Source organism: Protopterus annectens, chromosome 1.part2 (assembly GCF_019279795.1).
Source record: "Protopterus annectens isolate FY-2018-M chromosome 1.part2, PAN1.0, whole genome shotgun sequence".
In the NCBI taxonomy this organism is placed as follows: domain Eukaryota; kingdom Metazoa; phylum Chordata; order Ceratodontiformes; family Protopteridae; genus Protopterus; species Protopterus annectens.
In genome coordinates, this window is record NC_056727.1 from 974,910,509 (window position 1) to 974,922,733 (window position 12,225).

At 40.2% G+C, this 12,225-nt stretch overlaps 1 protein-coding gene across 1 annotated transcript in view; it reads left to right on the forward strand.

The window, feature by feature from the left end:
• LOC122792203 (tyrosine--tRNA ligase, cytoplasmic-like) overlaps window positions 1–12,225 on the forward strand; it is a 480,316-nt gene that overhangs the window by 229,774 nt on the left and 238,317 nt on the right. The window contains exon 7 of the mRNA XM_044059934.1: window positions 6,769–6,861. Coding sequence (XP_043915869.1) covers window positions 6,769–6,861 — 93 coding nt within the window. The remainder of the gene's footprint in view (window positions 1–6,768; window positions 6,862–12,225) is intronic.

Consider the following 12,225-nt stretch of genomic DNA (forward strand, 5'->3'; position numbering starts at 1 on the left):
ACATTACAATTGATGTTGTAGATCTTTTTCCAACATTACAATTGATGTTATAGATCTTTTTCCAGCATTACAATTGATGTTATAGATCTTTTTCCAATGTTACAATTGATATAGATCTTTTTCATCATCCTGCACAAAATGGGGTTAAAATGGTTTGAAGAAGATATTGTGGACATGGGCAGTTTTAGTTTTGAGGAATTTGAAGTACTTCTAGAATTTATAGATCTGGTACTCCAAAATAACTGTAACGTTTGAGGGGGGGGTTTGTAAAGAAAAAAGTGGAGTGGCTATGGGCACAAGTTGGGCCCCTACTTATGCCAGTGTTGTACTTCAAATGTGGGAACAAAAACAATTCCCCCTACGCAAAACATTGGAGTCTGTACAAAATATTCTTGAATGAGATTTGTATTTTTGGAATAGCACATAAGAAAAGTTAAGGGAATTTGTAGAATAGACAACAGATTTTTTAAAGTTTATATACAAAATGGAGAGATCCAAGATTAATTACACATATGTAACTATACATGAAGTGTAAGAGAAGCAGAAGTTCAAATCTGTCATTTACAGGAAAAAAAACATTCTCAAACTCTTACTTATATTTTACAAGTGCACATCCATACAAGCAAAAGCGAAACATAGTAAAAGGTGAACTAATTAGGGCCTCCAGAATGACTTTGGAAGAGGATCATTTCCTGTTAGAATGTGATGTATCAAAAATATGTTTTTGGAAAGAAGATACCCCGAAAAAGTGATAGATGTTATTAATGGAGTAAAGGAGGGTAGAAAAGTATTTTGTCCCAGTATTGGGGAAAGATGGAAATACTATTGAACAAGGGCTTTTCATCCAGAAAAAAGGAGGTCATTGTCCCACTGTACTCATCCCTCATTAGACCCATTATAGAATACAACGCCCCATTTGGTATGTACCTCTCAAGACATCTGCAACAACTGGAAAGGCCTCAGAAATACCTCACTAAAAGAATCACAGGCCTAAAGCAGATGCCCTACACTGACCGCCTTAAAAAACTCCAGCTATACTCTGTCGCATATCATCTACTCAGAGGCGATCTCTGCTAAACATACAAGGCCATGTCAAACCCAGAGCTGTTGGACATGCTACACTTAAAGAAATACCAATCCCTCAGAGCTACACGCTCCAGGGATCTAAACCTTGTCATCACAATAAACAAAACATGCGGGAGGGATAGGTTCCTGACTCAGAGACTCCCCAGACTCTGGAATAGATTGCCCATGCATGTCAAGCAGAGTGCCTCTTTGGACCTCTTCAAGAGGAACCTTGACGATTGGATGGAAGAAAGGAAATTCACCCCAGGGATCACGTCAGTCGCCCTGCTAGACAAGGGTCCAGGAAAGTAAATAATGTGGGAAGAAATAGCCTGGGAATTGTTATGGCTAGGCTTGTATAGGCCCTAGGGCTGATAGCCTAGTACCAACCTATGAACAAGACTTAAAATTAATAGTAAAATACAAGGTGTGGAATTGAGAGTGAATACATTTTGGAATATGGAGGTACCTTTTTTTGAGATGCAGTAAGGATGTGGCTATTATCAAGGATTAACACGTACTGGGATTTTTTCAGGATTTTCACTGATGTAGACAATTTGTTTAATTTATTTATAAAAAAAGGTTACAATTTAAAAGAAGTACTGGAGCAGAATAAAAACACTTTACCAGAGTAAAGGGAAAATGAAGGAAGGCACTTTTAAATGTGGAAGGTGCACTCAGTGTGTATGTACATTAGTAACAGTGACTGTATTTACATCCCTATTAGACATAATGATTAGAGCCAAGGCATATTAACAGCTATGATAGTAAAGGATTAGTTTACCTGGCCACCTGTGAAGCATGTAAGGCTTTTTGTAGGTAAAACTGAAAGAACCTTAAAGCATATTTATGAGCATTGCTAAATATAAGAATTAAAAATATGAATAGTGCATTATGTGAACATACCCTTAATTATAAAAAATGCAAAATATATTTATTTTTTTGTATTGGAGTCTATACCTTGGAACATTAGAGGAGGTATGTGGGAAGAAAAAATAGAGTATAGGGAGACATACTGGCAAGTGGTTTTACAGGCAAATGAAGCTCCAGGTTTGAGTGAAAATATATCCTTGATGCCAGTTTTAAAACTCAGAGCAGCCAGGTTGTATTTCACTGTTTTGAGAATGGACTTTTAGACCTATACTGTTTTATCATTTTATTCCTTCATTTATTTTATTCATTTGAGGGTTGTGATATTTCATTTTTATGTTATTTTAGTACACCACTAGAGGGTAGTATTGCATATGAAATGTAAGTTAGAAACTTTTATAGGTTCATAGGTTCATAGGTTTATACTAGGCTATCTGCCCTAAGGCATTTATAAGCCTAGCCCAAATTTTTGTGGCTTACGCCACCCCTTATATGAAAAAATACTGTGCCCATTAGTTTGTTGTGCCTCTGTCCAGCAGTGACACAGAGATGATTCCCGGGGTAAACCTACGATCTCCCATCCACAGGTCTAGATTTCTCTTGAACAGAGTCAGCGAGGTGCTCTGCCTCACATGGACCGGGATTTTATTCCACAGCATAGGGAGTCTCTGAGTGATAAATCTATCCCTCCAGCACGTCCTATTTATATCCGTGCTAAGGTTTAAGTCGCTTGCTCTAGTGGTTTTGGTGGATTTGGATTTTTTGAGGTGGAGCATGTCCATTAATTCCGGGCTGGACATGGCCTTGTATGTCAGGCACATGTCACCTCTGAGCAGACGGTATGCGACTGAATAGAGCTGGAGTTTCTTCAATCTGGCAGCATATGACAGATTTTGGAGTCCCTTTATCCTTTTGGTGAGGAACTTTTGGGGTCTCTCCAATTGCTGCAGATGTCGGGTGAGATACATCCCGAATGGGGCATTGTACTCGATCATTGGTCTGATAAGTGAAGAGTACAGGGGAACAATAACCTCACTAGATCTGGATGTGAATCCCTTCATGATCAGGTGGGCAATGTAGAAGGTCTTTCTAACCACTTTAGCAATGTGAGTGTCAAAAGAAAGGCCACTGTCAACCTGGGTCCCCAGGTCCCTGATAACCTCTTCTGTGCTTAGTGGATTGCCACCTATATGGTAGCTTGGGGTTACCTTGTTTTTCCCGAAGGGTATGACTATACATTTTTTGGCGTTTAACTTCAATCCATGGCTCTGGCACCAGCTATCTGTTTCTGTGAGTCCCTTCTGAAGGATATCCGTGTCTGATGCACTTTCCACTATGGCGCCCAGTTTGCAGCCGTCTGCAAACTTTGTCAGCCAAAGTCCTCCTATGTTGGCCTGTACTTCTGAGAAGTAGATGCCAAACAATAGGGGGCCAAGGACCGAGCCCTGTGGGACACCACTTGTGACCGGCTTGGAGTCTGACACAGCGCCAGCAACTCTAACCCTGTGGGTTCTGTCCTTAAGCCAGTTTGCAACCCATCTTGTGACATATGGGTTTACATTTAAGCTGGTAAGTTTTTCTACAATACCCGAGTGGGGTATTGTGTCGAAAGCTTTTGCAAGGTCAAGGTAGGCTGTATGAACTGCCTTTCCTCATCAATGGCCTTGGTGACTGTTTCAAAGAAGTCGACCAAGTTCAAAAGGCATGATCTTCCCTTGACAAAGCCAAACTGGGTCGGGTCCAATGTCTGCAAGTCCCCTATATCTTTGTTTATGAGCTCCATTATGATCCTCTCCATAGCTTTGCAGACTAGACTTGTTAAGCTTATGGGGCGGTAATTACCAGGGTCCGTGAGGCGCCGCCTTTGTGGAGTGGGACTACAGTTGCCGTGACGCCACTCCTTGGGCACGTATCCTGTGGTAAGGCTGAGATTAAACAGCTGCCTTATGTGCGGGTTTAATTCCTCATTTAGCTCGTGTAGCACACAGCCGGGGACACCATCCATCCCATTGATGCTGTGTTTCTAGCTTTAGAGAGTGCAGCTTTCACCTGCGCATTTGAGATGTCCGGGAGGCTACACTCGGCTGGGATAGTTATCTCTCCTTTGGGGGGGAGAGGGGGGTGAAGTTTGCACTGAACCTGTCTGCCAGTATGTTGGCAATGTCTGTGGGTTCAGTGATTTTTGTATCATTTTGGACTAATTCTGAGCATATCTGGGAGTTTCCACCCAGGTTCCTAACATAGCTGAAAAAGGCCTTATGATTGTCCTTGAATCCATGGCAATTTTTCTCTCAAAATTGGCCTTAGTTGATTTTATGAGTGCTCGTATTTTTTTACTAATAATGATCAGGGGTGACTTCCCTTTTATGGATTTTGTTCTATCATGTAATAGCTTTCTCCTCTTATTGTAAAGTTTGTTAATGGCTGGGGTCCACCAGACTGGACGCTTGCCCTTTGTGGAAAGAGTCTTGGTTTTATTTGGGATTGCCTGATCCATGCAGTCCTGGAGGTGTTCATAGAAGGCATTTGTAAGGGCTTCCGCAGCTTGGGTTTTGTTTTCCACTGGCTCAGGGGCCTTGAAGGATACCACACCAGTCTTGAGTAGTGTGAAGTTTGCTTTAGAGAAGTTCTTCACTATGGTCTTTTTGTTTGGGGTGGGGGCGGGATGTGGATTTCCAGTGAGATTAGTTTATGATCAGATCTCACCAATGAGGGATATACTTCCGGTGTGGAGCATTTTGTCCCCATGTTTGTGACAATGAGATCTAGTATATTTTCTCCTCTCGTGGGAACAGTGACTAGCTGTTCCATGGCATTTGAATTTATGAACTCCAGGAACCGTTGGGCTAGAAAGTTAGGGCTTGAGTAATGTTCCCAGTCTATATTCGGTAGTTGAAGTCACCCAATATGATGGTGTTTGGAGATACATTTATACCCTCCAGTGTCTTCAGGAAGGCTGTGTGGGGTTCCTGAGTTTGAGAGGGTGGCCTGTAGCATGCTACAATTTGTAGAGCAGTTTTGCCTATGGTTAGTTGCACCTGGATGGTTTCCGAAGCTTCGTGCGTTGCCACCAACCTGGAGGTGTGGGTATCCTTTATGAATATGGATACACCCTCCTTTTGTGGTGTGGTCCGGTTTTGGGGCCGAACGCATGATATGAGGTAAAACCTAATAGTGCCGGGGTGCTCTCAGGAGCCTTGAACCAGGTTTCAGTTACAGCACAGACATCGATGTTCTCCATACTGAGAAGGGCCTCGAGTGCGTGCATTTTGAGATTTAGACTTCTGGCATTGAGCAGCATTACCCTCAGTTTCTTCCCATTTTTGTTTTCTAGGGTGGTAGGTTTAGAATTTGAGCCTTGCCTAAAAAAGGCACTATGGGGGTGGCAAGAGCCTTAGCCAATATCCGGAATCCCAGGGGTGACGGGTGCAAGCTGTCCCTTGCGAAGCAGCGTGGCTTGTCAAGCATGTCATCCCAGGCAGACAGACACTGGATCCCCTTTGAATGACACCAGACATTAAGCCAATTGTTAAAGCTGATCATCTTGTCTCTATATTGTGGCATCATTCTTGGTGAAGGAAGGATACTGCTCAGGGTTAGGGTCATAGTAATATTAGTGGAGTTTTAATGGCTTATTTAATGATTTAAATGCAAACAGTGCCTTCTTACTAGGATTCTGGCACCGGTTACTTTTTTAACTTGTTCATTTTTTTTATTTTCATATCTTGCTAGTATTTTTATTTTTTATTTCAGCATTAGAGGTTTTTATGGTAAAAGCTACCTAGATAAATCTTTTATATGTTTTTTAAGACTTGTATGCATTATCATTTTAGAAGTTTGTTTAAGACCGCGTTAATTGAATAATTGTTTCCGTAATTCTTTTATTGGGTATATTCTAAAAGTAGGGAGCTATGGGTTTAGTAGTAGGATCTGAGGAAGTCCCAGTTTCATAGCTTCCAACCTTCCATCTCCAAAATGAGGAACACTCGCCTTCATAATGTGGAACAAATGGGCAAAATGTGGAACACATACTAATGGCTTACTAACAACTTCAACTAGGAAGGTCATAGGATGGTTAAAATATGCTGGTTTTACTTATAAAGAAGATCTTTTAATGAAGTAATATGATTAATTTCTATTTACCATGGATTTCACTTTAAAAAATTCCTAACACTGAATGTGTGACAGACTCTTTCAATGTGTAACATTGAGGAACATGAACTTTTTAAGACCCCAAATGAGGTACGTTCTTCGTAATGAGGTACACTTGAGAGGTATGCCCAATTTCTAGGAACGAAAAATGTGGTGATAGTTATTGCATTTTATGTTGTTCTGGTTTTATTTTACAGTACAGTTAGTGACTTGTTCGTGAAAGTACATTGGGCTGCTGGCTCTTTCCTGCACTTCTACAGTGTTTGCTTTGTTCTTTTTTTGGCATTCACACTTTTAGTACTGATTTCCTGTGATTTGCATGATGTATGTTACAGGTTTGTAATCCAACCACACTATGCAGTACCATTTGAAACCCTAATTATCATTTAGTCTGGTGTAGTTATTAACGTGAATAAGATATTGCCAGTGAAAAGATGTTAATCTCAGCAAAAACAGAAGGAAGAAGATGCTTGTCATAGCCTTGTGTTAAATGGTGTGACATAGTTAATGTATATTTTTAGTTTGTTCTGCCAGTGTTGTGTAGTATGTCTCATGACACAGCTTAACTGGAGAGTCAGGTGTCTCCTGGCTCCCAGCTAGATAAGTACATTTAACTCTTGTTTGTTACATATATCTTAGTTTTTATGTGGTGTTAATTGCTGTGTATTTTTCTCTTTCTAGTACCTTCCATCTTTGGGCTTCAAAAAAAGAATTCATTTGATGAACCCCATGGTGCCAGGCCTGACAGGATCCAAAATGAGCTCTTCTGAAGAGGTAAGTAGCTTACATCTCACCATTTTTTCTTTACTAAAGCATCAAAGTAAACCTGATGTGATATTAACATGGATTGTCATCCAAAGCCTTTTGTCATCTACAAATACAACAGTGAACTGGATATAAAGCTTATCTGATTGTTATCCATGCCATTATTCCTCACGGCAGGGTCTAGTATCTGACATCGGATCCAAGCTGGCAACTTAGCACAGACAGATACAAAGCCCAAGCTCCTCCCTCTCCCATAATCCCCTGCTGCCTTATAACCCTTAGATCCCATTTGCCACGTGTTTGCTACAGACGTATTCCCTCTGGCTCTTGCTCAGTTAAATGCTGTATCGTGTATTTGTTAGCTTAGCTTAGGTTTTTCTGGGGTTTTTTCAGCGTAGTGTAGCTTTAGTTAGCAGTTTGCCTCCCCCTTCCTTCGAATTACAAGCTCTTTCCATTGTTCCTCTGTATATGATCTTTCACAAGGACAGTATTTCTCAGGAAAAATCCCAGTTTTTTTGCCCAGTGTTGCCTCTGAATCCAATCTAAACCAATGTATTCAATTTTCAGTGTTCTTTCTTAACTATTCCAACAAAGGATAGTAGATTCTCCATACATTGGATGTTCACAGGCAGTTACAATTTTATCTACATAGGATCAAACAGTTTCGCAAATCAGATCGGCTCTTTGTGGCTTTTTCCCCCTAACAGACGTGGCCTCCCAGTTTCTAAGGTGACTATTTCTAAACAGATTTCTAGCTGTGTTTCTACAGTACATGACAACAGCCATCTTGAGGTTCCAAGAAGAATTAGGGCTCATTTTACTAGGTCCGTGGCTACATCCTCAGCATTCTTGGACAAACTCTCTATTGATGATATTTGTACTGCTACCACTTGGTCTAATCTTTTCACCTTTATATCTCATTACAAGCTGTGTTTGGTTTCCAGGAACAGGGCTTCCTTTGGCTCCACAGTGCTCCGGTATGTCCTTCCTTAAGGCCTCCCGGGATGTATGGTAGCTGGGAACTCTGACCCTTCTGTGAGGAATAATGACATGGATAACATTAGGTAAAGAGTTATGTACTTGCCATAACTTGGCATCTGTGTTATCCTATGTCATTATTCCTCACATTTCCCTCCCGCCATCCTCCTTCCTTGTTGGATTTTCTGAGGAAGTTGGAGTGTTGTGGTTTGGGCTTAGTTCTCCTCTCTGTATTTGATAATTGGCCTTCTAGCTTTGTTAGCAAACTCAATCTGAGGATCAGAGGACAGCAGGGAATTTTGGGTGAGGGAGGAGCTTGAACCTTGGATCTGTCTGTGCTAAGTTGCTGTCTTGGATCCGATGTCGGATCGTAGACGTTTCTGTGAGGAATAATGCCATAAGATAACACAGATGCCAAGTTATGGTAAGTACATAATTTGTTTTGCCATCCCTTGTTTCACTTTCACCAGACCAGAAGAGATGTAGCTTTTCATTGGGTGCTCTTTCAGTCCTTTTCTGCAGTCCTTATTAACTGTGTAGATCTTTTTTTCACCTTAAGCAACACAATGTATCCAAAGAAAGGCACGAAGTCCATTTACAAAGCATCACATTTAATGAAAGTCTTAGTAAGAAGTAGCTTTTTATTAAGCCAAGGAACTTTGGGTGAAAAGGTATGATATAGCTGTAGCTATGATATGTACTACGTAATATTGTTATTTCTTTCTCTCTCTCTCTCTCTATATATATATATATATATATATATATATATATATATATGTGTGTGCGTGTGTATATATATATATATATATATATATATATATATATATATATATGTGTGTGTCTGTGTGTAAGTATATGTATATGTATATATACACACACACACACACACACACACACACACACACACACATATATGTACAGATATATAATGAGGAGCTTATGAATGCTTTACAAGATGATGTAAAGCTAATTTGGGGTGTGGGTTCTATTTATTAAATAGAGGTATGCTTGGCACCATGTTCCCAGCTTTGTTTTAGTTTTGTGGATGTGTAGTCAACCTTTATTGGAAGATCTAAGGGGTCTTTTTATTAGTACAGTAGTAGAGTGGTTTGGACTCTGCATTTGTTTGAATGTAGAAGTTTAAGTAAATGTAAGATAAAAGCATTTAATTTTGTTGTGGTATGACATCTGATTTAGTTTACTTAGAATTATACAGCTGTGTAGATGTGTGATTGATGTGCAAATCTGGCTGTTATGTGCATGTTGATTCTAGTTTACTGTGTGTGGTTTTAATCAGATTACCAATGTCACTTGTGTCATAGAAGAGATTGTGTCAATGTGTCTCGGCAGTTTGTAATTTTAGTGGTGAAAGATGGTCATTTTGTAATGCTGATTTTTTGTATTTATCTTTGACTGTGGTGTTGACATGGTTATCAAAAATTAATTTGGCAGTATTGCCCCTTAAATATTTATAACGTTGCATATGTTTTCTGCTTGAATTATTTGTAGTGCAGTGGACATGTTAGTATGGCTGAAAAGCATGTGTTTATTTCAGAATGTTTTAGCAAGATGAGGTGTTTGTCACTAGAATGCTGTTTCTGTGTAATAGTGGCAGTAGTGTTGTCATCATACTGTAATATCTTGGTGGTGGTCTTGTGTTAATATACAGGTCATTTATAAAACAGTAAATAGGAAATGGCCTAGGATGCAATCTTGTGAGAGCCATGTATTTAGTATGAATTTGTGGAGTGGACAGTTATTCCTTGCAATAAGCTGATGATGTGTCTTTCAGGTAGCTAATAAGTTAGCCTGCACTGAAAATGTGTTGTACTATGTTCTGCAGCTTACATAGCACTGTGACCACATCACTGGACTTCGAAAAATCTAGAAACATTGCTGCACTTACCAGCATCCCACGTTGTGAGTGTATATTTCACTAGCTAGGCTAGCAGTGACTGTGTGTTTTTCCCTGGGTAGACACCATAGTTCGTCAGTACGAGTTTATTGTTCTTGGTTAAAGTGCATAAACTTGCATGTGCACCATCCTTCTCAAGAATTTGGATAGTAGGATTAATGTCAGCTGTTCTCAGTCTCTTATCTACTTAGAGGTGATCTCTGCTTGACTTAAAAAGCCATGTCGACCCAGCCCTACTTGAAATGCTACACCTAAAGAAATCCCAATCCCTACACGCTCCAGAGATCACAGCCTCATTACCACAATTAATGGAACATGTTGGAGGGGCAGGTTCATCTCCCAAAGACTGTCCATACTGTGTAATAAGCTTCCCATTCATGTCAAGCAGAGTACCTGACTGGCCCTCTTCAAGAGAAATCTTAACAAGTGGATGGGTAACAAAAAGTTCACTCCAGGGATCATTCCAGTTGCCTTACTGGATAGGGGCACTGTGAACTAACATCAGATGGCACGGTGCCTGGGCAGTTTTTTTGGGCTAGGCTTGTAAAGGCTCCAGGACCATTAGCGAAGTACACGCCTATGAACCTATAATGTAGACATTGGTTTTCAGCATCTCTCTCTCTTTTCCTGCATAGTAGTAACATTTTGGATTCATTTTAGGTAGATGAATTTTCTTCTGTTAGGCATATTTGTACTATGAAAGTGTGTATACAGTGCTGTTTCCCATTTTTTTAATAGGAAAGTGGGTGATAGGTTATCATTTGATGTTGAACTGTGACTTGATGTTTGTTGAATTATATTTTGATGAGGACTACTCTAATAGATTTGACGGTGAATATATTGTTGGGGAAGATTTAAGTGATCAGGTAAAAGGTGTGTTTGTGTGGGGCTTTTTTATCGCTTGTACCCCCACTTTTTGTCCATTAGCCCCCCTTTGTGGCCATTTGATCCATTGGTTACTTTCACTGGGTTGATGGTTGACTAGGAGAGGCCCTCATTTAGACAACAGTTGGGTTGATTCACATTTTTGTTTCTTTTTCTCCCCAGCCCTAACTGCACAGTCCACTAGGTACATGGGAGTGGCAGGTAGTAGACTATCTTCAGAGAATGTTCATCACTTCTACAAGAGGTATTCCCTCAAACAACCCTTCCCTTCTCCTGGGAGCACAACTCCTTCAGAGAGCTTGCATAACCGTGTTTGCCCCCAAATATACACAAACCCCTCCCACTACCTAGAAGAAGCAAGCAAGTTACTCCTCTTCCTTTGCTCCTCCACTGTCAGGGCTGCTAATCAAAGCCTGGTTGCCTGGGTCGCAGTAAGGGCACCATCCCTGTATGCCAAGTAACCTGTTTAGAAATTGCGCTTTGTGAGGTGGGTGTGTATTTGGCAGAGCTGATCTTGAAATGACTGGCAAAATTGTTGCCTGGGTCTACATCTGCTGGAAAGTTTACTAGATTATTCACGAGCTCCTTAGCACTTTCAAGTATGTTGTTTATTATGGAGATTTATGTAGTAATTCCATTTAGTACTTCTAATATACTTTTGATATTTGTTTAAGCTTTTTAACAGTTCTGAAGATAGGAAGCATTGCTTGTGATTCTGTTTGCTTTCTGTGATGCATCTCTTTTCACGCATTAGCTTCCTAGAAGCTTTTTTAAGGCAATCATTTTGCTAACATTTGTTACAAATATATTTCACATTGCTTTAGATTTGAAGCATTAAACTTTAGCTTCAACTTGTGAATGAAAGCATGGTTTTACAACAAAGTTAAATTACCTCAACCACATCAGTTTAAAAGGGTTAGCATCAAAGATTACAGTGCATATCAATAACATTAATCTATCTGTGGCATTTTAGTTGTCCATGTGAGTAGGAGTTGTGGTGCTAGACCACAGTGCCCACTTAAGCAGGGACTACTGCCTTAGCTTATTATATGCCATTGCTCATCCCATGTCCCATAGGTCTTGCATTAGCAGATCCTGTAGTACTAGAGATATCCTCTCCTCCCATGTGTCGGTAAAGTATCTTTAGGTAATAAGATAATTGTAAATAATAGAGCCATAGCTGATTTCTGGAGCTAATCAGGTTGTGTTAAACATAAGAAAAAAAGGCAAAGGGAAAAAATTTGCTTACTAGGCTATAGATTATTCATTGTTTCCTGCAAGCCTTCCTTAAGTACGTTTTAACTCTGCATTTTGCAGCAGTATGCAGCCAGTCCCTCAGTTGCTGCCTCCCCCCATTCCCACGCACGTGTCTCCAGCATATTGAGGGTGCTAACAGGCACATTCTAGCTACTTTGATTGAGGCATAAAAATATTTAAATTGAGATTGGCACCCAGAAAAGCAATACTTTCTGGAGTGAGAGGTATCCTGGGGGCCTGCCAGCAGTTCGGCCCACCCCCTTCTTCAAAACTGGGCAGCTTGAATCCTTTCCTATATCATTGTAAACTTTTCCATTTAACTCATTACATCTGAGTGA